The 25,381-nt window shown below is 32.2% G+C and overlaps 1 protein-coding gene across 2 annotated transcripts in view; it reads left to right on the forward strand.

Annotated features, from left to right (window-relative positions):
* LOC145259202 (uncharacterized) overlaps positions 1 to 25,381 on the forward strand; it is a 90,789-nt gene that overhangs the window by 24,508 nt on the left and 40,900 nt on the right. The window contains exon 1 of one of the 2 annotated variants that reach the window (XM_080117032.1): positions 6,663 to 6,967. The exons of the other annotated variant lie outside the window; for it this stretch is intronic. Within the exon in view, the coding sequence (XP_079973158.1) occupies positions 6,943 to 6,967 (25 nt within the window). The 5' untranslated portion in view covers positions 6,663 to 6,942. Of the gene's footprint in view, positions 1 to 6,662; positions 6,968 to 25,381 lie in introns of those variants that run through there. 2 annotated transcript variants of the gene reach the window in all.

Genomic DNA, 25,381 nt, shown 5'->3' on the forward strand with positions numbered 1-25,381 from the left:
AACCTTATTTTAATGTGATTTATCTACTTATCAACGTATAACCTTATTTTAATGTGATTTATCTACTTAAAAGAATACAACCTTATTTTAATGTGATTTATCTACTTAACAACGTATAACCTTATTTTAATGTGATTTATCTACTTAAAAGAATACAACCTTATTTTAATGTGATTTATCTACTTAACAACGTATAACCTTATTTAATGTGATTTATCTACTTAAGAGCGTATAACCTTATTTTAATGAGATTTATCTACTTAACAACGTATAACCTTTTTTTAATGTGATTAATCTACTTATCAACGTATAACCTTATTTTAATGTGATTTATCTACTTAAAAGCATATAACCTTATTTTAATGTGATTTATCTACTTAACAACGTATAACCTTATTTAATGTGATTTATCTACTTAACAACCTATAACTTTATTTTTATGTGATTTAGTTACTTAACAACGTATAACCTTATTTAATGTGATTTATCTACTTAACAACGTATAACCTTATTTTAATGTGATTTATCTACTTAAAAGCATACAACCTTATTTTAATGTGATTTATCTACTTTACAATTTATAACCTTATTTAATGTGATTTATCTCTTTAACAACGTATAACCTTATTTTAATGTGATTTATCTATTTAAAAGCATATAACCTTATTTTAATGTGATTTATCTACTTTACAACGTATAATCTTATTTTAATGTGATTTATCTACTTAACAACGTATAACCTTATTTTAATGTGATATATCTACTTAACAGCATATCAATTTTTTTATGCTATGTCTTTACTTAACGGGATATCAACTTTTTTTTTTTTTTGATGTGATGTATCTACTTAACAGCATATATACCTGTTTGTATGTGATATGATGTATCTACTTACGTGGCATACTGAAATTAATATGCCACTTAAGTACATAATGAAATGCGTGTAAAAAAATCCCCAATCTACTCAAGCACCGAAAGTCTAACTATATCAATCATTTCGTGCCATTTAGAATAACAAAAAAAAACAAAACAAAACAAAATAAAAACAAAAAAACACTTCCATTTCGTAATATATAGCAAGTGTGGGCACCTTAGCATGCGCAAAACCAAACTGATTTGTCATTGTTAAAACTCGCCCTACGCACAGGAAATATATAAAAAGAAATGTTCTTATATACCAACGCCACAAATAAATCATGTCCTATTACACTAACTATTACAAAGCATTTCTGTTCTGCTTCAACAATAGTGAATAGAACAGTGTGGAAACATATTTAAAATACTGATACAAGCACCATACCTGCCATAATCAGTGTTCATGTGAAAAATCCAATATGGCGCCTATTTTTAAAGATGGACACCAAAATATGGAAGAAAGTACAGGCATTCTGCTTATAAAACCGACACCAGTGTCTCGATGTTGCCCAAATCGGTCTACGATATAGATTACAAATTTATCCCACCCAGCGTTGTCTGGGTAAGTTTTTTTTTTTGTTTTTTTTTTAATAATTTTTTATTTAGGCTTTTAGGAGTATGGACAACAAACCCAAAAAGTGGTTATATATAGTTGTTGATTTTTTTAAACGATATTAAGGTTAATGTCTCCGTCTCGTAGATCCGGTGCTTTTCTTAGAAAGTCGCCCATTTTTTATTTGGACGTATTTTTTATTTATTTATTTAAAAAAAAATAATAAATAAATAAATTTATATATATATATATATATATATATATATATATATATATATATATATATATATATATATATATATATATATATATTGAACAAAGTTAACACCCTTATGAAACTTAACAAATGCATTTAAGAATAAAATAAAATACGTATTAGATACGTTTGAAGCCAAAACAACGCATTATTACAAAATAAACAGATATTTATTTTGTTTGAAATTTATATTGAAATTTATAAATATATTTCGAAGGAAACCTTCATCTTCAGTATGTTTTTCTTTCTTTCTTTCTTTTTTGCCATATTGTTGTTGAAGCAGAGACTCAGCAAGTAGAAGTCCGTTTGTTGTTTTTACGGTAGTTTTTTTAATCTCGGAACGGTGCGTTTGGTCACGCGGGATTTAAGAAGTTTTGCTAAGAAGTAGAAGGTCTCAACATATAAAATCAACAATGGGGTCTTTAATACGACAGGGGCGCATTCGAAATGAATTTTTCTTGTTTAGAACACAACTGAACCATAATGATTGACTTTTGCATTTTAAACTTTAACTAAAATTATTTAATATTAATACTAATAATTAATATTAATATTTAAACTAAAATTCAAATAAAATCAACAGTAGACTCTTTGATAAGACAAGGTCACGTTCGGAAAGAGTTTTCCTGTTTAGGGCACAACCAAACTATGATACTTGACATTTGAATTTTAATCAAAGCTATTAAATAAAATTATTGGCGCTTCTACACTATTGGGACGAGATTTCGGAAATTGTAATACTGAAATTCACATAAAAACAATGGTATCTACGTATTCTTTATATTTTTAAGATGATTATATCTAAAAATTACGAAAATCGATGAGGTAGAAAATTATTTATTAAAGAAAATAGAAAAAAAGAATTCGAAGAAAACGATCGAGTTCAAAATGGAGGTAATTTTCCATTTAGATTTTTAAAAAGATGGCGACAATTTTCATCTGCTAACACGATTACAGTTTTTTTGTTTTTTTTAATAATTCAGTAATATTCAGGTAATTTTGACTGCATAGTTTGGAAGCTACAATTGTAACTTATTAGAATTGACAAAAAAATCAGTTGAAACCATTGTTTTTTTTAAATCTGAAAACTACATTTATCGACAACAAAATTTCATCCCAATTCTGTAGAAGCGCTAAAATTATTTACCGTATCAAAAGTAGGTTCTCTACAGTGCAATGTAGATTACAACATATTATGCACTATTCACTGTGGCAAGGCATATGAAATTTCCTCCTGGTGCACCACAGTGGGTCCCTAACTAGAGCAGGCAATCAATCGATTTGATTGAAAAACGAGGAATTTCACCGCTTTCGATAATAAAAGTATGGTCTGAAACATTCATTGATCATCATTCAATCCCGGGCAACGCTAGATCTCCTTGTTAGTAAATATATAGCAAATAAATGTTACCAAAGGCAAGATAAGTTACTCCTCTTCTACCTGAATAATTGTTTTGTGTTTTAACTTAGTCTAAAGATTTTAATTATTTTGATACAACAGTGGTGTCTAATCTGCAGAGTTAGAACGATAAAGAACGGCAGTTTCGTTACAGCCATTTGAATCCTCGATAATCGCTCAAAAATTAAACAAAATTCTGATATAACCTTACATTTTCTTACGATTAATGACATTTAATGAGTGAGTTTTACCAGTATTTTGTTTCATTTTCGATTTTTGAGCGATTATTTGTTTTAAAGTAATTAAATGAGGTACAATCAATTTAAACACAGAAACCAGTGCTTATTCAAATTGGCATTTTTTAAAAATAAAGAAAATACCGAAAAGTTTGCATGATGTATGCACTCATTTCAGAACGAAGATGTCGTATTCTAAATAACATGCAAATCGATCCAGTAGTTTTATTAAAACCAAGAAAATCAACATTTACGATTTTTAGTGATTTTACTATTAAACTGCATTGAACATAAGGCTTACCTTTTACCTCTCAACTTCGATTTGAGTTGCTCACCCCCCCCCCTTTTATTTCATAATGGCAGACGAAAACACTACGACTCGTTTAGTCGTACAATTTGATTTGCTTGAAAAAAAAAACAAAAAAAAACTACTAGATCAAATTACGTGATTTTTGGAATATTTCATCTTCGTTGTGTGACTGATATGTACGTTATACAGACTGTACTGTGTTTTCTATACTTTTAATTGGCGTCATAAGTGCCAATCTGATTAAGCACCCAAAAATCTTATCTAGAAAAGTAGACGAGTAAGTTACTTGTATTGCCTTTGGTAACATTCACTTTTTTTTTTTTTTTTGCTATTGTAAAAAATGTTCAGGCCTTGTAGCTATTTACTATAAATATTTATTTGTTGTTTACTTGTTCGTAACCTTCGTGTTATCTTACCTTCTGCCGTATTTGTCTCTATATAGCAATGTTTCATTTATCTTACTCTCTTAAGCTTTTAAAGCAACGGCAATTTAATTCGAACACTAAGGGAGATAACTATTTTACTACAATAGTTGAAAAATATTAGGGTTTTTTTTTGTACAGTCACTCAAATGTTTTGTTTTTAAAAAAATTACAATATTATTGCATTTTACTTTTATTTATTTTTGTTGTTGAAATTAATGTTATAAAATTTTGTTAAAATTTAATAAAGTAGTTTAAAAAAAAATCATTTTTCTTATAATTTTTATTAAAATAATTACCTCCCTTGGAACAGTGAGTTAAGGTTCCGAATTGCTAATCACCTGAGGTGCACATATCGGAAAATATCGGCGGGGCTGTTCAGGCATTTTATGTCGGGCGGAGTGAGTGCACTTCTTGTGCGATAGTTTTTCAATACGTACCGAAACCTATTTAACCCCCTAAAATGTACTTTTTGGCAAAATGTAGTAGGTTCTACTACTAATAATGTAAGATGTTCGTACATTTGAAACCTCTCTCAGATCCCCACGCTGTCCGGTACCATCGCACAAGAACAAACAAACAAAAATAATCCGACTCAGCTTCTTTCTTTCTTTCTGCTTTAATAACAGGCATTTATTACAGTTACTTTCCAAATAATGCCTTTTTTTTTTTTTTTTTTTTTTTTTAAACTGCTTGTTTCGTCTGCCATGGAGATTAACGAAACACCAGCTTAAGAGTTTCTCGCCACCACCACGGGACCATACATCCATCTCGCTCGGTGTGCACACTGCACTTCTCGTCTTCGACTTCACCCGTCCATCTTTCCCGACTTGTATTTTGCTTCTCTCGACCACGTGCTGTCCTTTATTTATTTATTGTCACGCAAACCCATGCACAATTGTTAATTTGCATACGTGCTCAAATGCTGCTGCTGCTGCTGCTAATTTTCACACGCGCTCATATGCGCTCTGTTACACAAGACTGAGGCAATTTCTATTTTAGACCTAATTCACAGAATCACTTTCGTGGAAGTTGTATTTGCTCTCTCTCTCTCTCTCTCTCTCTCTCTCTCTCTCTCTCTCTCTCTCTTAAAAAAAAGGCCTTGTGCCCAACTCTGTCCCCATGGTGGCAAGTTAATAAACTATTTAAATCCTAGTACAGAAGTTAAACACAATCTTAGCTGGATTATTTTTATTATTATTATTATTTTTTTATTTATTTATTTTTTTAAATCCTTTGGCATGAGGCATCATAATTTGTGCATTCGTTCTTTTTGCAAACAGTTACCCTCATTTTCGTGCTTGTTGTTTCACCACGTTCCGGCCTACTCATCCCCTGGCCTTCTTCAGGTGATTAACCACGACGGAATAGGAATGCTGAGTTTTGTAACTTTATCCCCAATAATTACTGCCTTCGATAAGAGTTGTTATCTCACCAGGTTTTGGCAAACTCATCCCCTGGCCTGTTTGGGTAGGATTGAAATCGCTACCTTTCAGACAATGATCACCTGGAACCGTATAGACGCAACGCCTATATCCACTGCGTCATGTGGTGAGACAACTATGGAAGGCAGTAATTACTGGGGATATAGTTACAAGACTCAGTAATCCTATCCCGTCGCAGTTAATCACCTGAAGAAGGCCAGAGGATGAGTTGGCCGAAACGTGGTGAAACAATAAAACTATGAAGATGAGGATAAAAGTCCACAAAAAAAAAAAAAAAAAAAATGAATGCACAAATGTTAGGTGAGGCTTTGAAAAGTCAGCGCACAGTCGTCTATTCAGGAAAATGTCTGAACAACCCCATCTGCACCTCTTTGTAAGGCGATTAACAGTAAACTAACTCCTATCTCAATAAGAAATGTGGGAACACGAACCACCTAGAAATGAAGAGAACCAACAGGAGGAAGGACACTCAGTCGGTGGGGAGGGGGAGAAATAGGGTTCTTATTTAGAATTTAACCTAATTTAAACATTTTTTTTTTTAATTAATTTTTTTTTAAAATAAACTACAGAAAAAATTTTACGGTGTACATATCCGTCACGGAATGGAAATGGTATATTACAAAAAGCACGTAAACAGATCAACAACAACAAAAACATTTTTAAACGATTTAAAGCGATTCATGTGAAATCAGTAGCATTACAAAACTGATCTTGCAAGTTTTAATTATTGTGGACTTATTTGTCCTTGCTTTTTTTTTTTTTTTCAAAATGGTGACGCGAAACAGCGTCTTTTTATTTACTTGTAAAAATATGATTTTCTTAGTTAAAAACAAAACTATTTGATCAATTTTATGTAATTTTTGGAATATTACACATTCGTTGCTTGACGAGTGTGCGCATTTAAAGGTTTCTTCTGTATTTTCTGTGTTTATTAATTTGTCTTTCTTTTTTTTTTTTTTTTTTTTTTTTAAATTAGGTTAAATTCTAAGCAACAAGAAAAAAATATCTGTATTTTAAGGACGAAACCTACACAAATAACAATGTAATTCGTGTTGTCGAGCAACTGTGGTCACGTGGTCAAACACACCCGAATGCCTACCTCCCTCCGTCTTTTTTTTTTTTCTATGGCGACGACGAGCCTTTACCTTTATTTAACGCAGAGCACCTGCTTGTTTTTTTTATGCTATTATTGTGTTTTTTTTTTCTTATTCCTCCCCCCACACTTCGCTTCCGTCGTTTCATTTCTCTTTATTTGTCCAACTCAAAAAAAAATTGGGCAACATTGTCTGCCCAACCTTCTTTCCAGAAGTACGCGCACCTGCTAAAAGCCGTGCGTGTGTTTATCAAGGACTTTTTCCTTTACTGCGGAAACATTATTTTACGAAACGCAACTTTCAACTCTAACAATGATTGAGTACAAAGAAAAACTCGGTTTGTCATATTTTTTGTTTTTCCGTACAAGTCCAGAATTTAACCTACATACAAACAAAAATACAGAAAAGTCTTTATCATGTCACTGAACGAAAATGTCATATTCCAAAAATCACAAATTGATAAAGTAGTTTTTTTTTATTTGTTTGTTTTTGTTTTTTTACTAAGAAAGTCAGTTTATGACCCAGCAAGACCTGTTTTGATTCGTCATATTTAGTAAAGAAAGTCAATTCAATTCGAACTGCTGAGATTTTAAAATTCATCTTGTAATGGCTACGATATGCTATTAATCGCTAAAAAACGTAAAAAAAATGATTTTCTTAGTTAAAAAAAGAGCACTTGATCAATTTACGTGATTTTTGGAATGACATTTTCGTTCAGTGACGAGTACAAACTTTTTCTATATATTTTTTGGTGTTAGTGAGTGCACTTACTGATTATTCGCGCTATTTTTTAAATCGTATTTCCAAGTTTAATTAAAGTTTTTTTTTATTATTATTATTCAGATGTAAGGTTAAAGTATAAAATAGGTACAAACCACCCTCCCCAAGTTAAGAATGGCTTTTAAATAATAACGTTATTTCAGCACGGACTGCACTAGTACCATTTTTTTTTTTTTTTTTTTTTTTTTTTTTTTCTTAGGTTGAATTCTGAATAAGAACCTAATTTTCTTTTTTTTTTCTTTTTGTCAGATAGGCTCAGCAGCGGATCGATTTTTCAATAGGGGTCGTTGGAATATTTTTCTAATTTCGCTTGGGGTTCTACCAAATGTTGATAGAAATTGTACACTTTTTTGCTAGGCTGATCTTCGGAATTAAGGCTGCGTTGGTGTTATTTGTTTCACAAGTTATTTATTTAAAAAAACAAAAGAAAAAAAAACAATGAGGTGAAGATAGAGAATGGTCAGCAAATCTTATCTTTGTTTAACCAGGAAAAAAAGGCTCTTCTTGACCCATTATTTCATATGTACTGAACAAAATAGCTTTGTTGTTTTAATGATTACAGTATTATTTAGGAACTTATTTCTTTGTTAACTATTCTGTACCTTTTATTAAAAAGTGTACATTGTCAAACATTTATCAATAAATAATTAAAAATATCAACACAGATATTTATTCGCCTGCACAGACGGAGAGATTCTATTTGCCTTTGTTCTTTATTGTAATGTGAACACTGACTTTGTAGCCGGTGTAAGTAAAATCTCTACAATCGCTACGATTATTGTTTCCATTTCACTTCCGGTTGTGCCTTCGGTCTTGATTTTTTTTTTTTTTTTTTTTTTTTGTGGTATTTAAAAAAAAAAATTTGGGTTTGTATTACTGTACACATAGATTCGAAAAAGTTGTCAAAAACCAAATATATAACAAATGTTATCAAAGGCAAGATAAATTACTTTTCTACCAAACTGGATATAATTTTCGTGTTTTTATTCAATTTAACATGTTTATTCAGCTCAAAAAGCATACAGTGTATTGGAAAATTCAAAATGGTGGCCGACTCTCTCTTTAACACGGTAAGTTCGGGAAAATGTGTTATAAATAATAAACTAGACAAAATACTATTGAAAACCCCACCGATTATATGTCAAGTTATGTCACGGTAACATATATTGAGCAAATTTCTAACAGTATTTTGTCTAGTTTATTATTTATTACATCTTTTTCCGAACTTACCGTGTTAAAGAGAGTCGGCCGCCATTTTAAATTTTCCAATACATCGGTAAACACTGTATGCTTTTCGAGCTGAATAAGCATGTTAAATTGAATAAAAACACGAAAGTTATATCCAGTTTGGTAGAAAAGTAATTTATCTTGCCTTTGATAACATTTATGTGTTATATATTTGTTTTTTGACAACTTTTTCGAATCTGTGTACACTGTACAGTAATACAAACCCCAAAATTTTCTTGAATAAAAATTCTAAGGTTGTGGGAGAGGGTGGGGGACAATCGGAGGTGAAGTTGAAACGATAACACTTAGATAACCGAAATCCTTTATTTCAGAATGCAAAATATCGTGTAGAAATTTCAGTTACATAAAGTCAGTGTCTAGTTTTTACAGGTGGGTTTTTAAGAATTTTTTTTAAGATAACAAAACTAAGTTCATCCAGTATGACAAATTTTTTGCGAAGAATAGAAGGGTTTTTGTTAAGAGTCACACTTTGTTTTGGCGGAAGAAACCTCAAATTTCAAGTTACGGATTGAGTCAATCAATCAGTGATTGACCAACAATGTAAAAAGTTCGTAAACATTATTGAAAGAAAAAAAGACCGTTCATAAATATTTTTTATTTTCTTACGCTTGATGTGAAAAAAATTGCCAACACCTAATGTTTGATTTAAAAAAAAATGCATAAACATATTTGGTACTAGTGCACTTATTGATCCGCGCTGAAATAATGTTACTTAGAAAGCCATTCTTAACATGAGGGGGTGTTTTGTATCTATTCTGTACTTTAACCTTACAATTTAATAAAAACAAAACTTGGTACTTATATAGTTTAATAAAAACATTAAAAAAATGAAAATATCGAAAAAAAAAAAAAAAAGGTTATATCGTATGTATCCGTTATGGAATGAAGTTCTTCGAAAAAATAATTACTTAATTTCATCATGTAGTTTTTGTTTTACAGCGAAAAAAACAATTTGTTATGATACCGAGCAAAAGGTTCGATTTTTAGGAAGAAAAGCTAGTATTAAAGATGGGGAGAGTGTCGGCGCTTAAACTGGAGTTATCTCCCCGTGGCGTTTCTAAAATCCAAACAAATTTTTTTTTTTTTTAATCCAAGATAACTGCCTTCAACGTGCTGTCATAAAAACGCATTTTTCCGCTGTAAAAGTAAAAAAACAAAAACAAAAAAAAACTACTCTATCAAATTAAGAGATTTTTTTTTTTTTTTTTTTTTTTTTTGAGATCAGTTCAAAACGGATACGTACAATATAACCTTTTTTTTTTCTCGATATTTTCACTTTTTAATGTCTTGATTAAACTGTACAAGTACCAAAACTTTAATTAAACTTGAAAATACTATTTAAAAAATAGTGCGGATCAATAAGTGATCATCAAATATTTTTTTATTATTATTATAATGGTTATAATTTTGTTATAAATGTTTGAATAAAACTTCTATTTTGGCACTTCTGCATAACAGTGACATGAGGCGAATGTGTGTATTTTACTTTCCAGAACGGACGATAGAGAGCGTGTGTCAGGCGAACAGGGGTTGATAACTCGTGCCTTTCTAAAAGTTCGTGCTTTGGAAAGGGTTTTGAACAAATAAGGGAACTCTTATCCTTTGTAACTGTGCAAAAAAAGAAAAGCTATATTCTTACAAGGTTTCGATGAAAATCACTCATTAAAAAAAAAAATCTTAAATTTGTATAAATAAATAAAAACCGGTAGCAATCACCAAACCGTTGTGTAGAACGTCATCATTGTACACGATAACTAGTGACGTCATTATTTCTTGTGTTTACTATAGTCTGGGTCAATTTCTATGGAAGATCATTATGCAGAAATTTATGAATAACTAAAATCTACCATAAAAAAAAATGGATAAAAAAACAATATAAGACTTACCGGTAAATATAGGGATACGCTACAATAGAACACAGACCACTCTAATTTATTTTTTAAGCGGTAATCGAGGTCGCTGACAACGAATCTGATAAACCCGTCGCAAATTTACCGTTTGCATGGTATTAATCCCTGAACCCAAGGACTATTTTCCGCCATTTTACAGCTTCCGTTTACGCTACATTCTTGTAAAAATAAACTTTATTCAGTTTTATTCTTTAGAAAAAAAATAATGCAGCAGTATGCCATACAAAGATTTATCAAAAAAATTAGTTTTGTTTTACAATCGAAAACATTGACTTCAGCTCTTAAAAATAAACGTGTTTTTTTTTTTTTTTTTTTTTTTTCATTTATAATTTTATGCTTATTCGCTAGATAAAAATGTAAAAATAAGCTGGGGTTTTTTTTTGGGGAGGGGGGAGTCTGTAGAAAGTTTTTACGACGGAATGAAATTTGGTGTACTTTTTGGCATGCTACAATTCCAACAAAGAATTCCCCATTATAGCACCAATGCGCAACCGTAGAAATTGACACAGAAAATAGTGAACACACGAAATGATGATGTTGGTGTTATTGTGTAAAACCCTGACGTTTTACACAAAGCTGTGGAGGTACCTAAAGACCTTTTATTATCCAATGTAATCCCTTATGTTTTCACTCGCGGCCATATTTTACCAACTAAACAAGTACTAATATGCATGTGTTACGAAACACCCTCTGTCCATGTTAAGAATGGTGACGGTCACTGAAATTCATTAAGGGATAGATTGGGAAGAACGTCTTAGTATCCAGAAAACTACTTGTCTGCCCTAAATTTGAATGTGATATTCGTTTTCAGCATACCCGAAAACCTATAAGTGACTGTTAAGGTGGAAAGAAAGTAAAAAATTTACCGAATTGTTAGGTGAAAGTGTGCAATGTGTCTAAATGTTATTTCGGTACGGTCCGTATTCTACATAAGTTCTAGAATAGATATCCGGCAGATTTTAGTACTTACTGAGTTAGTCCCAAGTATTGACGAAGGTTCCCTAATCTTGAGGCAGACGATACGAATAAAAAGGATTTTTTTTTTTTTTTTTTTATTTGTTTTATTTTTTTAATTTTTTTTTTTTTTTTTTTTTTTTTTTTTTTTTTTTTTTTACGTTTCCAAGAGTTTAACAAAGGCTTGGGGGGGGGGGGAATTTTAAATTGCAAACAAGTGCACGGAATTTTTTTATATGGATTTTCCACACAAAAAAAGGTATTCCGTCTTTAGGTTTTGGTTTCGATCTGAGTTTGAGTATATTTTTTTTCTTACAAAAGTCAATGATTAGAAAAATAACATAATACTCGCATGCACATGTCTTAATTTCTGTATGAATTAAAATTATATTTATGAGTATTTTACAACTGGACAATGCCGAGCAGCCTGCTAGTGTGTGTGTGTGTGTGTGTATATATATATATATATATATATATATATATATATATATATGTCATCTATATACAGTACTGTTTCGCTGTATCACAGCTCATCAGTGCGGCTAGATAACTACCTCAAGCCAGGATCGAAACCTGACCGCCCGTATGACAGTCAAGGCTTCTAGCCATTACACTAATTGGCGGCTGCTGTGCGAGCAATGAATTAACGATGGTTTGACATCGTCCGAAATACCTAAGCTCCATTTGTTTACGCAAAGAGCATCGCCTAATACGCTAATAATAATATATATATATATATATATATATATATATATATATATATATATAATGAATGAATGAATAGCAAAAGCCTATATCCCAAAATTCATGATGTTGACCATCTTACAATTTATTCCTTTAATTCAGTTGACATTTACAATTCTTGACAGTATCTGTTTAGTAGCACAAAATCAATCACTAAACTGTTGTATCAATTAGTGAATCTGATTGATATAATAATTGACTTTGTATTACTAAACAGATACTGTCAGAAATTGTAAATGTCAACTGAATTAAAGGAATAAATTGTAAGATGGTCAACATCATGAACTTTGGAATATAGACTTGTCATTCATTCATTATATTGCTCTGTAATTGCACTGAGCTTCTTAAATAAGGATTTGTATATATTATAAGGAAATAAAATATATTTCCACAGAAATATATGAATGTCTTGGGAAAATCATTTCTGTTTACTGTTTACCAGTTTTAAAATATGATTCTAAAAAACAGCCAAGTTGGTTTACGAACTGGTAAAAATTAAACAGAAGTTACTTTTCCAGTGCATTCATATCTCGGATTAGATCAGTTGTAACTAGATGAGGGTGGGGATAAAATATAATTGACTCTAACTTTCAACACAAAAAATCAGTGTCCACGTACGGGCAAGAAAAAAATATATAAATGTTACCAAAGGCAAAATAAGTTACTTTTCTACCTACCTGGATAAATTTTTGGTGTTTTTTTTTTTGTTTTTTTTTTAAACTGATTTTAAAGTTTTTTTTTTGTTTTTGTTTTTTTTAAGTTTGAAATGAAAGTAATGCTAAGCGCTTAAGTTAAAACAGAAACAAAGATGGTAACATGATATTCTTACCTTTGGTGTCTCGAGAATTGCTCAAAACACGAAAATAGATTTAAAAAGAAAAATACTGATAAAAATTCACCTAATGCATGTTTCGTTGATGCTGCACTTCCATTTCTTCTCTTTCGGTGGAGGATCAGTCCTTCACGACTGAGACAATTTTTTTTTTTTTTTTTTTTTTGTACCTTTTCTTCAGGTTAAAAAACGACCCTGGTGTCTAACTCTGTCCCGTGGGGAGGCATAGTAAATAGGTACTACTAGTATTTTTATTTTCGAGTTTTGGGCGATTTTCGGGACTTCAATGCAAGAGCATCATGCCGCCATTTTTGTTTTCATTTTAACTCAAGCGATCAGCACGACTTGCGTTTCAAACTTAAACACTTTACAAAAAAAAAAAACCCAAAAAACATCAAATCTTATTGAGATAAATAGATGGGCAACTTATCTTGCCTTTTGGGAACCTTTGTTTCTTGTCCATTGTAAAGCATGCCTCTGCCTCATTGCCTTATTTGGGAAATCACGAAAAAATGTTTTTGTTAAACAAATTAAACATAGGCATTTAATATTTTTAACTTTCTTGCCTAGTTTTTATTTTGACCAAGCACATTGTTGGGGTACAACTGTAAAGCGTTGGTCCCAAGAAGTAAAATAAAAATTGCCCTTTTAAACCAAATTAAAACTGGCTTTTCAAGAAAAAGATTAAGGCGAAATATGTAGGTCATCAACAGTCGAGTTTGTAAAAAAAAAAAAAAAAAAAAGCAAAAGAAAATGGCTCTAACTAAACGCAATAGAATTTGATTATCTACTGACCTGTATATTTATAGCTTGTTGGAACTTTAATCCCCCCCCTCCCATTTCAAAATTTTTATTTAAGCGGTCTTTGCGTTGTAATAACAAATTAGGAATAAAAAAATAGCCTGGTGCTTAACGATTTTTTTTTTTTTTTTTAGAACAGATCACTTAGCTTGCCATTAACCCTATGCCTAAGGAGATGTCATTCGAAGTTTAGGTTAGTAATAGAGCAAGTCTTTTTACTATATTTAGAGGAATGTACCCCCCCCCCCTATAACAGTTTCCACAGTCAAACTAGTTCCTCAAAACGAAACTGTAAATAGGGTATATTGAAGCAGTTAGCTCTCAAAATGGCCGCAATTTCTACTGATGCTAAGCATCAGTAGAACTTGCGGCCATTTTGAGATTAATTATCGTTTTTATAGCTATATAACTAGAAAGCATCAGTGATGCTTTCTAGTTATATAGCTATAAAAACGATAATTAATCCAGTGATCCACTGTATTAATTTGTGGTCTAATATTTTTTTTTCGGAATATCCATCGTATAAAAGACAATATTCTGTACTGAATATGGCATTATTGTTTAATTTGTAATTTATGTCAGTTTCATTTTAATAAAAACTGGTTTTATTTTTTTTTTTTTCTGCACATATCGTAAATAAAAAGAATTATATTTTAGACCAATCAAAACATTTAAAATGGTCTTTCTGTGAGCTACCTAACTCCTTTAAAAGAGCTAGATTTTCTTTCAGTAAATCGGTGGAACCCAGTCGACCCGAATCTACGGACCGGTGTTGCTTGGCGCCCCAGCCCCACTATGGCTGCAGCATTTTCTTCCACTCACGCACACAAACATTAATGAACTCACAACCTCGCATTATCGGCTGTCAATATATATAAATTTTATTCACTGAAATATTCCAATCTTTTTCACTGAAATCCAATTATAATACAAAATCCAAAGAATATTGACTTTTAAAAACAACTTTTGTTTTATCTTATCGTTTTATTCATTTATTCCTGAAATGGGTAGCTGATCATCAGCTTATCCTATAACAAAAATATTTATTAGTTTTATACTATTTTCTGGTCGATAAGATAGAAATTATAATTTATAAAAAGAGAAGTTTTTAATACGATTTTCCTGACCCCTGAAACTCACGGCTTTTAATTAATAGTTAGACTTCTTCTATTGTCTCAACTAATGAACCCCTTTGTTTTTACAAGAACTCTAAAAATATTCAAACATTCTATGTTTTCCTATTGCTGTAAACCTTCCATTGTAATCATATAACTTATTATTTCGTTTTGTTTACCGTATGATAATGTCTCGCGTTTTCTTACATTTGATTATAAAACACTGAAAACCTTTTCACTGAAAATATTTCTGAGCCCGTTTCATCCCAAAATATCTCTTCTTACGAAACACCATCAGGTAAAACCTCAAAACTAGCGTGAACACATCTCTAAAAACTAATGACCGACCGCCTCCTTAAAACTGTCGATCGAAATCTCCAAACCCATACACTTATCACTAGGGCTGTGACAACACAATATTCGGGTTTGTATTACTGTACACATAGATTCGAAAAAGTTGTCAAAAAAACAAATATATAACAAATAAATGTTATCAAAGGCAAGATAAGTTACTTTTCTACCAAACTGGATATATTTTTTGTGTTTTTATTCAATGTAACATATTTATTCAGCTCGAAAAACATGCAGTGTTTATCGATGTATTGGACAATTCAAAATGGCGGCCAACTATCTCTTAAACACGGTAAGTTCGAGAAAAGGTGTTATAAATAATAAACTAGACAAAATACTATTAAAAAAACACCGAATATATGTCAACTTATGTCATGGTAATATATATTGAGCGAATTTCTAACAGTAGTTTGTCTAGTTTATTATTCATAACACCTTTTCTCGAACTTACCGTGTTTAAGAGATAGTTGGCCGCCATTTTGAATTGTCCAATACATCGGTAAACACTGCATGTTTTTCGAGTTGAATAAATATGTTACATTGAATAAAAACACAAAAAATATATCCAGTTTGGTAGAAAAGTAACTTATCTTGCCTTTGATAATATTCATTTGTTATATATTTGTTTTTTGACAACTTTTTCGAATCTGTGTGTACAGTAATACAAACCCCAATATTCTTTTCATTGTTTTGACTCTTGAGCATATATCCGTTAATATCTAGTTTTTATATAGACTGATGTGGTTCTAACTGTGTCCGATATATACTCGAGTCAAAAGGATGAAAAGAATATGCTGTTGTCACAACCCTACTTATCAGTAAGAACGTAAAAGGTTGGGTATAAAATAGTTGTGCACTTGAAGGCTGGTAATAATCAAGACACAGTTGTATAATTAGCAAAAATTGTAACACTATAGAAGTATACGTCATGATTCTGGGGTTATAACTGTCACAAATTACTGCAATGACTATATCTATTGTCTCTGGGTAAGTTCATTTATTCCTGAAATGGGTAGATCAGCTTATCCTATAACAAAAATATTCATGAGTTTTATACTATTTTCTACTCGATAAGATATAAGGCATAAGCTGCTTGATTAAATAAGTTTTGTAGGGACCAGAGTTAGTTCCTTTTGGAGATATTTGGTTCTAATTCAAAATGTGGCTGATTGAAATATTTTTGTCACCTTCAAGCGCCCTATACCAAAACCACATGTTTATTTTCTTCTGGAGTTTTCAGATTGGTATTATTTGAAATCTGATGAGACATCTTTAGGTGATCATGGCACTGATCAACATTACATTTGGGAAGGGGGTCAACCTCAAAGCATATTATCACCGAGATGTAAGTAGCTACCATGATTAGGGAATAGATTTTTAGGGGCATCCCAAGTGGGGAGTGCTGTAATAAAATGTTTATTCACATTACACTTAAATTTCTGCATGTTGGGACAATAGGGAGCAGTAAGGGAATTCCAAAGGCAAGCTGTCCGAGGAAAAGTTATTAGAGTAGAAAGTTTTAAGAATCAGATGACCTTTACACTGAAGAGGTGAGATTTGGTTTAGTTTTAATTTTGTATAGATGATGGTTGAGGACATGCGTTGCATGGAGAGAAATGGTATGAGAATGTTGGATGCATAGAGTACTAAAGACAAGCCTAGTTCTAATAACCTCAGAAGAATATTCAAATCTAGACATTATAGGAAGATGTGTGAAGAACAGGACTTGTCCTGCCTTGATAGAGTTCAAAATAGACTTCGTAGCCTCGTAGGAGATGTCCTTTTCTCTTCCCTGCAACCTCTATCTCACAGAAGAGATGTTGCGAGTTTGTCTCTGATGTATCGTTATTTTCATGGAAAGTGTTCGACTGAGCTTCAGTCTGTGGCCCCCCCCACGCCAAACTTTCACAAGAAACACTCGTCTAGCTGAAAACACTATCAATAATTCCCCCCCCCCCACTCTTTATCTGTGCCTAAACCTAAACGTAGATTCCATGAACAAAGCTTCTTTCTTAGAACTGCACACCTGTGGAATTGTCTTCCGTTTTCCTGCTTTCCGGCTGACTACAATATGGTTGTCTTCAAGTCTAACGTAAACAAGTTCTTGGTGAGCCGTTCCAATATAAGTTAACAAATTTACCGAATTGATTACTATATTGTCCAATTTCTACTGTACACTCTTTAACCCTTATCCTCAAGTGGCCTCTTAGCCTTGATAATGTGGTGATGCCTGTGTAAAAAAAAAAAAAAAAAAACTTGGATGGTATTGCCATGTTGAGAGAATAGATTGTTCGTGGGTTAGTAAACATAGAACAGTTGAGGTAACAGAATTGGTTAACGCGAAAGGCTAAGTATAAACGTGGGATTAAATAAAAATAAACGAGGGGGAAAAACAAAGACTTGGTAGAAATAGTTTAGTTTGGAAGTTAATTTCTTAAAACGGTACAAAATATGCTAGTATTTAAAACTGGATGCTAAACGGAATAATGTTTTTTGAATGCCTTAGTTTTCAATAAGTTTTCAAAATTCAATAAACTCCCCCCCTCCCCTATCTCCGACATCCTCCCAAAAAAGGTTGTTTAAGCGAACCAAAATTTCATATTCTTGAAATGTTTTTTTTTTTTTTTTTTTTTTTTTTTTTTTTTACAAAGGCATCACCACATTATCAAGGCCCAGAGGCCACTCAAGGATAAGGGTTAAAGAGTGTACAGTAGAAATTGGTCAATATAGTAATCATTAGTAATGAAAATTTGGTAAATTTAATAACTTATATGGAACGGCTCATCAAGAACTTATTTACTTTAGACTTGAACACAACCATATTGTAGTCAGCCGGAAAGCAGGAAAACGGAAGACAATTCCACAGGCGTGCAGTTCTAAGAAAGAAGCTTTGTTCATGGAATCTACGTTTAGGTTTAGGCACAGATAAAGAGTGGGGGAAATTATTGATAGTGTTTACAGCTAGACGAGTGTTTCTTGTGAAAGTTTGGCGAGGGGGGACCATAGATTGAAGCTCAGTTGAACACTTTCCATGAAAATAACGATACATCAGAGACAAACTCGCAACATCTCTTCTGTGAGATAGAGGTTGCAAGGAGGAGAAAAGGACATCTCCTACGAGGCTACGAAGTCTATTTTGAACTCTGTTGAACATTTTCGGACTTTGATTTATATTTCTTGCCCTTGTTTTGTTATCTTACATTAACCTATTAGGTCTCGTTGTCCTATAAATAACACAAAATAATTTATTGGTCTCCCGACAAAAGGAGAGTGGACATGTAAATTCACCCTCGTCCGTTCGTTTATTCTCAATAAATATGCCTTGGAATCTTTTGTAATTTTACACAAACATTAAACATGATATGAATAAAAAAAAAAAAAACAACATTTTTTCAGGAAAACTCCGGTTTTCCCTCTAGGGGTGCCTTTTGTGCTTGATAAAAAAAAAAAAATTGATGTCTTGGATTTTTATAAAACTTTCTGAAAAGTTGTAACTAACTGTTTTCTATATAAGTTGCTTGTCTATACTTCGCGATAACTCTTGGGTGTGCCTCGGGCTCTTTTAGGTCTAATAAAAACACTCCATTTTTGCGACTATTTTACCATATTTGTCCAAAATTTTCTGTGTATGTCTATTTAGCAGTTTTGCATGGTGCTGAACTCAGATTTAAATATGTCAAGGCCTTGGGGACTTTTGGAGCTAAAAGGGGGGAGCAAATGATGGACTTAGTCATTCTTTTTTTTTTTTTTTTTTTTTTGCATGGTGCAGAACTTGAATTTACATATGTTAAGGCCTAAAACTGCACCGTTTGTTTAGTTTCACAAGATTTAACGTCCCCTGGGGACTAAATGGCGGGGGGGGGGGCGGAGATGCTGAACTTAGTAAATGAGGCATAAAAAAATGGCTGTGCACTCGCGGGGGACCATGCATGCTTCACTTGTTTTTAAAAAATCTATAAGATAACATATAATAGTATTGCTTTCTGCATAATTACTTTAAAGCCAGGACCAAATTCAACTTCTCCCTGACAATTGTTGGAATCCTACGTAAAATTCTTGTTAGAGTTAAATTTGCTCACATTCTATTTGTTTAAATGATGTATGAATATATAAAGTTTTGCAAATTACTTATCTCCTTACCATAATGTGTAAATTTTATCTTAAATATATAGGCTTTTGATTTCGAAAATATCACACTAGCAGGGAGACCTGACGTTGCCCGGGATTGAATGGTAATTAATGAATATTTCACTCCTATATTTTTATTGCCATCGAAATCCGTGAAATCGCCCTGGAGTTACTTAATCCAAAATATGTTATTCTACATTGCACTCTAGAGAGCCTACTGTTTCTTCTATAAAAATTTTATATAAATTTCTTTCCAGTTAACAAAAAAAACCATTAAGAAATTTTACATGCGGAGTTTGAACCTACAGACCACTTCATGCAAAAAAGAAGCAGGCTATCAACTTACTCACAGTAGAATTTTCATGGCCTGTTGTTCTATCATTGTTGCTAAGCAACATGGAAAAAACGTGAATGTATGTTTGATTAAAGAGTGGAATATCCAAGGACAGTAAAATCCAAAAGTGTTCGTAAAATTAGAGTATCCAGATGTAAAGCATCCAAAGGCATTCCGTTACTGGGTTATATTTTGAGGTCATCCAAAAGACAATTCCGTAGAATAATGCACAAATGGGTATGAGAAAAAAAAATTGAGTTCAATATATAAAAAGAATGATAAATTGTACGGAGAATTAAATGGGGGGGGGGGGTCAACACACCACTGCTGAAGCTAATTTTATACATATATATATATATATATATATAATTTTTTTTTTTTTTTTTTTTTTTCAGTCAACAACGTCGCAGCTCAGAAGAGTTATGACGACCAACAAACCGGAAGTCCAAGACTCTAGTTTTACCCTCATTTCATCAGAATACTCTCCGAGCATGCAAAAGTTCAGGTTTTGAATCTCAAGTTCAGATATGTCTAACTGATGACGGCGAAACTTTAGTCTTGGACTTCCGGTTTGTTGGTTGTCATGGCTCTTGTGAGCTACGACGTTGTTTGACTGTGGAAATATATAATTTCTCACATTCTGAAAATCATATTGGGGAATTAAAAGAATAAAATCGATTCTTATTTAGTATTTTATAATTCATATTTTGTTTAAATACCAAATTGTAATTCCAATACCCCTTCTAATATATACGGACCTAGCATAAGTCGCCTATTTTAAGAACCCTTTTTCCCTAGTTATAACCCCCAACTCCATATGATTAAATAAACATCTACCTTTAATCACTTCTCATATATTGAACCCACCATGACATACATGGTACACACTATTCTTCATTTTGTAATATCAGCTATTTATCCTCTATCGCATGGATCCCTCCCATTTCCCCCCCCCCCAGCAGTTTCAATATATTACCCTTTTCCTCGAACACACAATTATTTCACTCTTTATACGTCACATCCCTAATGTTTTCTAGTATCTTCTCTCCTCTTCTGATGAGAAGCATTATGCTTCGAAATACCATTTTTACTTATCCTACACCCTTAATTGATGTAATATCTATATTGAATAAACTACTAAATCTATATGCATTGGTATATATTTTTATATTGTCGTTTTTTTATTTCTTCATATTCTCTCTCTAATTGATATATATATACTAGCATAGGTGCCCGGCGTTGCCCGGGTATTTGGAGGTGTATGTTCAGCAAAAAAAAAAAAAAAAAAAAGCGGTCAATTTTTTAAAACTTTGACCCCTATTATGACCCTTTAAAATTTATTGTTTTGAGCTCAACTCGAGTTATTAAGTTAGATCCATGTCCAAGGAACATATATATAAAATTTCAAGTGTTTATACCCAAAATTGTCGAAGGAGTTTGGTAGAGTTCTCAAAGGTCAAATCGTTGAACTTTGACCCCTTAATAGCTACATTTCTGGCTGAAAACGAATTACAAAGATTTTCCCACATCTCAGTACCCTGTATATCAAATTTCGAGTCTGTAGACTGAAAATTGACAGTTATTACGTAGGGAAATGTACACAGACACACAGGTTCATTTTATATATATATATATATATATATATATATATGAGAGAGAGAGAGAGAAATAATGAAATCCAAGGAGATGCATACAATGTTTACCTGATATAAACAATGGTAAATTTCAATCTAATAAATACCAGTATTTATATATAGATATTTTAATCACAACCAAATAAAAAAAAGCTCAATGCACACAAAATACAGAATAGAGCTTATAAAAGAAAACAAATTAAAACTGTAGTCAAAATTATTGTTCGACTAAATACTCCAAAAAAAAAAAAAAAACAATTTACAAGGTCCTTATTCAATGGAGTTTCAAAGAATGCTATTCTTCATATCAGAGGACAGAAAGAAATCAGCAAATTATATTTGTAGCAATGCTAGAATTTGCTGGTTACGGTATTAAATGAAACCGCAATTTATTATAGTCATGAATTACAAAGGTGTATACACACACGCACACATATATATATAAACCACTGAGGGGTAGGGACAAACGTTCGTCAACCTAACTCAGTATAATACATTTTCATGATTCCCTGAAAACATAATCTATATATGACTTATAGATCTTTACAAATTGAATGTCTTTTTTTTTTTCTTTTTTTTTTTCTTTCTTTCTTTCTTTCTACTGGGGCTAGCAAATTAGGCTCTCTGGGGATAGTGGTTTCTGACCTAAAATGCACCAAACATTGATATTTTCTTCCTCCCCTTTTACAAAACTCAATCATATTCTTCAAAATCAAAAACAAAAACAAGTTTCCTCTACAAAACAACCAAACACCAAACGAAAAGGTTTGATATACTGTAAAACAAAATAACCAAACCAAACTCCATGAATAAATATCTGAAGATATAAGGAACTTGAATCATAAAAACTTTAACTATTATTGGATCCCTCATTAAATAACCTAAAGAGGGTTGATATGCCGTAAAGCAAAACAGTCAAACGATTAAATTTGCTAAATCTTCTTCTATATATATAAAAGGCAAAATGTGTGTGACCATTTCGTGTATGTCTTCAAAAGGCTTTTCACACACACGGTTCCGGGGTCGTTACGATCGCTTACAACTGTTTATATGGGTCCTAATAATATGTACGGTTTGGGGAAAGCGTCACATCTAGATTTATTTACGTCGACTTTTACAAAATTATTGCTATTTTGGCTTCTCGCATGTTGATGAGGGTTTTTCGTATAAAAAACGAAACTAATTCAAAGTTAACAAGTCCTAGGTATTGCGCCGGGAAATGTCCAGAAGCAATCAGCTTTGATCAGTGTTGTACATCAGACAATTGCTATTCAATCTGGACAATTGGGAGCTGGTTTCCCTCTCCCCAACGTCTGTTGGGAAAAAACAATAAATTTGGTAAACAACTGCGTGACTTCTATTTGACCTTCTTAATTAGGTCAAGTGGAAGCAGCAGAGTTAACTTTTATTGCGCACGCCTGTTTTTATAGTTAAATAAATAAATTAAAACCTGCTAAACGTTGTCTGTCGCCGCGGCTTAATGGTTAGCGGTTTTTTTTGTTTTTTTTTTGTTTTTTTTCACACATTAATTTTCAACTCAAGGGTACGGGTTCGATTCTCATACTCGCCTACCAAAACATTTTTTTTATTATTATCTACCCCCCCCTGGAGTTGTGATTCACCTCAAGACACCCGGGCATCGCCGGGTAACCCCCGCAAGTATATACATAAAAGCGAAAATGTGTTTGTATGTATGTATGTGTGTTTGTATGTCTCGCAAAAACTTTCGACATGGGTCACGGACTTTCACGAGATCAGTATCATTTTTAAGTTCCAACCTTCGCCCGACAAATATCGGAAAATTGGCCAAAAACATTTTCTTCACCCTAAAATCATCAGTTTTCTACAGGGAGGGGTCAGCAAAAATCGTCCTCTCATGATAAGTTCACTTCTACGCATGCGTCTTACGACGTCGGAACATGATTTACTTTAAATATTTGCAAAACCGACACAATTTCGAGTCGTCTTAGCTCAGTTGCTTAGAGCGCAGCCTCATTATCTAAAGGTTTTGGGTTCGAATCGTGGTGTGAGATGTCTTTGTTTCTTTTTTTTTTTTTTTTTTTTTTTTTTAAATTTTAATATTGAAACAGGGTTATTTAAGCCAATTTTTGACGTGTTTTTTTGTTTGTTTTTTTGGGAGGGGTATTTTTCAGATTTTTTAACAAAGTTTTAACGTTCGTTTTTCTGTTTCGCGTTTTTTTTTTTTTTTGGTTTTTTTCCGATTTTTACATTTAACATCGTTCGTTTGCCTTACGTTAGTTTTTGTGTTTTTTTTTTTTTTTTTTTTTTTTTTTTTAAAATATTTACTTCGCTTGCGTTTTGATTAACACCTTGAAACACCCGGGCAACGCCGGGTGACCCCCCCCCCCGCTAGTGAATAATAAAAATAAAACATAAAAAAGATAGACTAACTATTTTAATGTATCCAAATCGCATTAGTCAATCTTATTCACAACGAAGCCATTGCTAAGCGACAAGCATTCATTAATGTTTTTTTTTTTTTTTTTTTTTTTTTTTTTTTTTTATTTATTGTAGATTTGGTTCATAAATAGAATCGAGGTGAATGCTTGTCAAACTGGATTTGTTTTTCTTGTCGGTTGCATTTTATTTCAGGTGTTAATGTGTGTACATATGACTTACAGATTTACCCGGCGTTGCTCGCGTATCAAATATGTCGAACGTAACTAACATATAAAGTCAAATTAATGTTTCCCCCATCTACATTAGTGCTCAATAACTCTTGTAATAAAAATGTCATTAAAAAAAATTGGTCACTTGGGCACTGCAGTTTTTGAGGACAATATTTTTTTAATCATTTTTGAAGATGTCCATTTTACAACAGGGGGAGACAATTCAAGATTTTCTAACGTAAGTTTAAATTTTGCAAAAGAAAAACCTAGCATATTTTCCAATACCTGTTCAAAACTATAAGTTTTAATGCTTATTTTTTATTACGAAAGTTTAATTTTTTGCGCAATTTGGCTGAAAAAGTCGATTCCTACAAAATGGGAAATCGATTTACTACAACGTATTATAGACGGAACACCTTTTAGAAAAAATGCTAAATATTGAATTTGTTTTTGTCCCCTCGACAAAAGGACTTGTAAATTCACTCTGTCCGTTCGTCTGTCCGCACTTTTCTTAATAACTACACCTTGAAACATTTTGAAATATTGCATAAACATTAAACATGATATGAGTAAAAAAGTAACAACGGATTTTCTGGAAAAACTCCGGTTGCCCCCCCCCCCTCCCCCTAGGGGTTCCTTTCAGGCTAAAATGGATAAACTTGACACCTTTGTGCTTATTAAAAATAATTGATGCCTTGGATTTTTAGAAAACTTTTTGAAAAGTTGTAACTGATTTCTATATGATTTTGTTTGTCTATACTTCGCAATAATTCAAAAGGCACTTTTAGGGCTAATAAAAATATTCCATTTTTGGGACTATTTTACCATATTTGTCTATTTAGCAGTTTTGCATGGTGCTTAATTTAAATATGTTAAAGCCTTGGGGACTTTTGGAGCTAAATGGGAGTGTGTGCAAATTATGGTCATTTCTTTTTCTGCATGGTGCAGAACTCAAATTTACATATGTTAAGGCCAAAAACTGCGCCGTTTGTTCATTTTCACCAAGATTTAACGTCCCCTTGGGACTTTTGGGGCTAAATGGGAGGGGGGGGGGTAAATGCTGAACTTTTTATGCCTCGTTCACTGTGCACTCACGGGGGACTATGCATGCTTCACTTTTCTTTTGATAATCTGGTAGATTAGTGACCATTCGATAATAATTCGTTGACAAAAGTGAAAAAGACGAAAATAAAAAATTAGAGGTGCGCCAATAAATCGTTTTTTTTTTGTTTTGTTTTTTTGTTGTTTTTTAAGTTAAGTTTTAAGTTTTTCAGATAATGACAATTTTTA

Source organism: Euprymna scolopes, chromosome 34, assembly GCF_053919585.1.
Source record: "Euprymna scolopes isolate OS-2025 chromosome 34, ASM5391958v1, whole genome shotgun sequence".
In the NCBI taxonomy this organism is placed as follows: Eukaryota; Metazoa; Mollusca; class Cephalopoda; order Sepiida; family Sepiolidae; genus Euprymna; species Euprymna scolopes.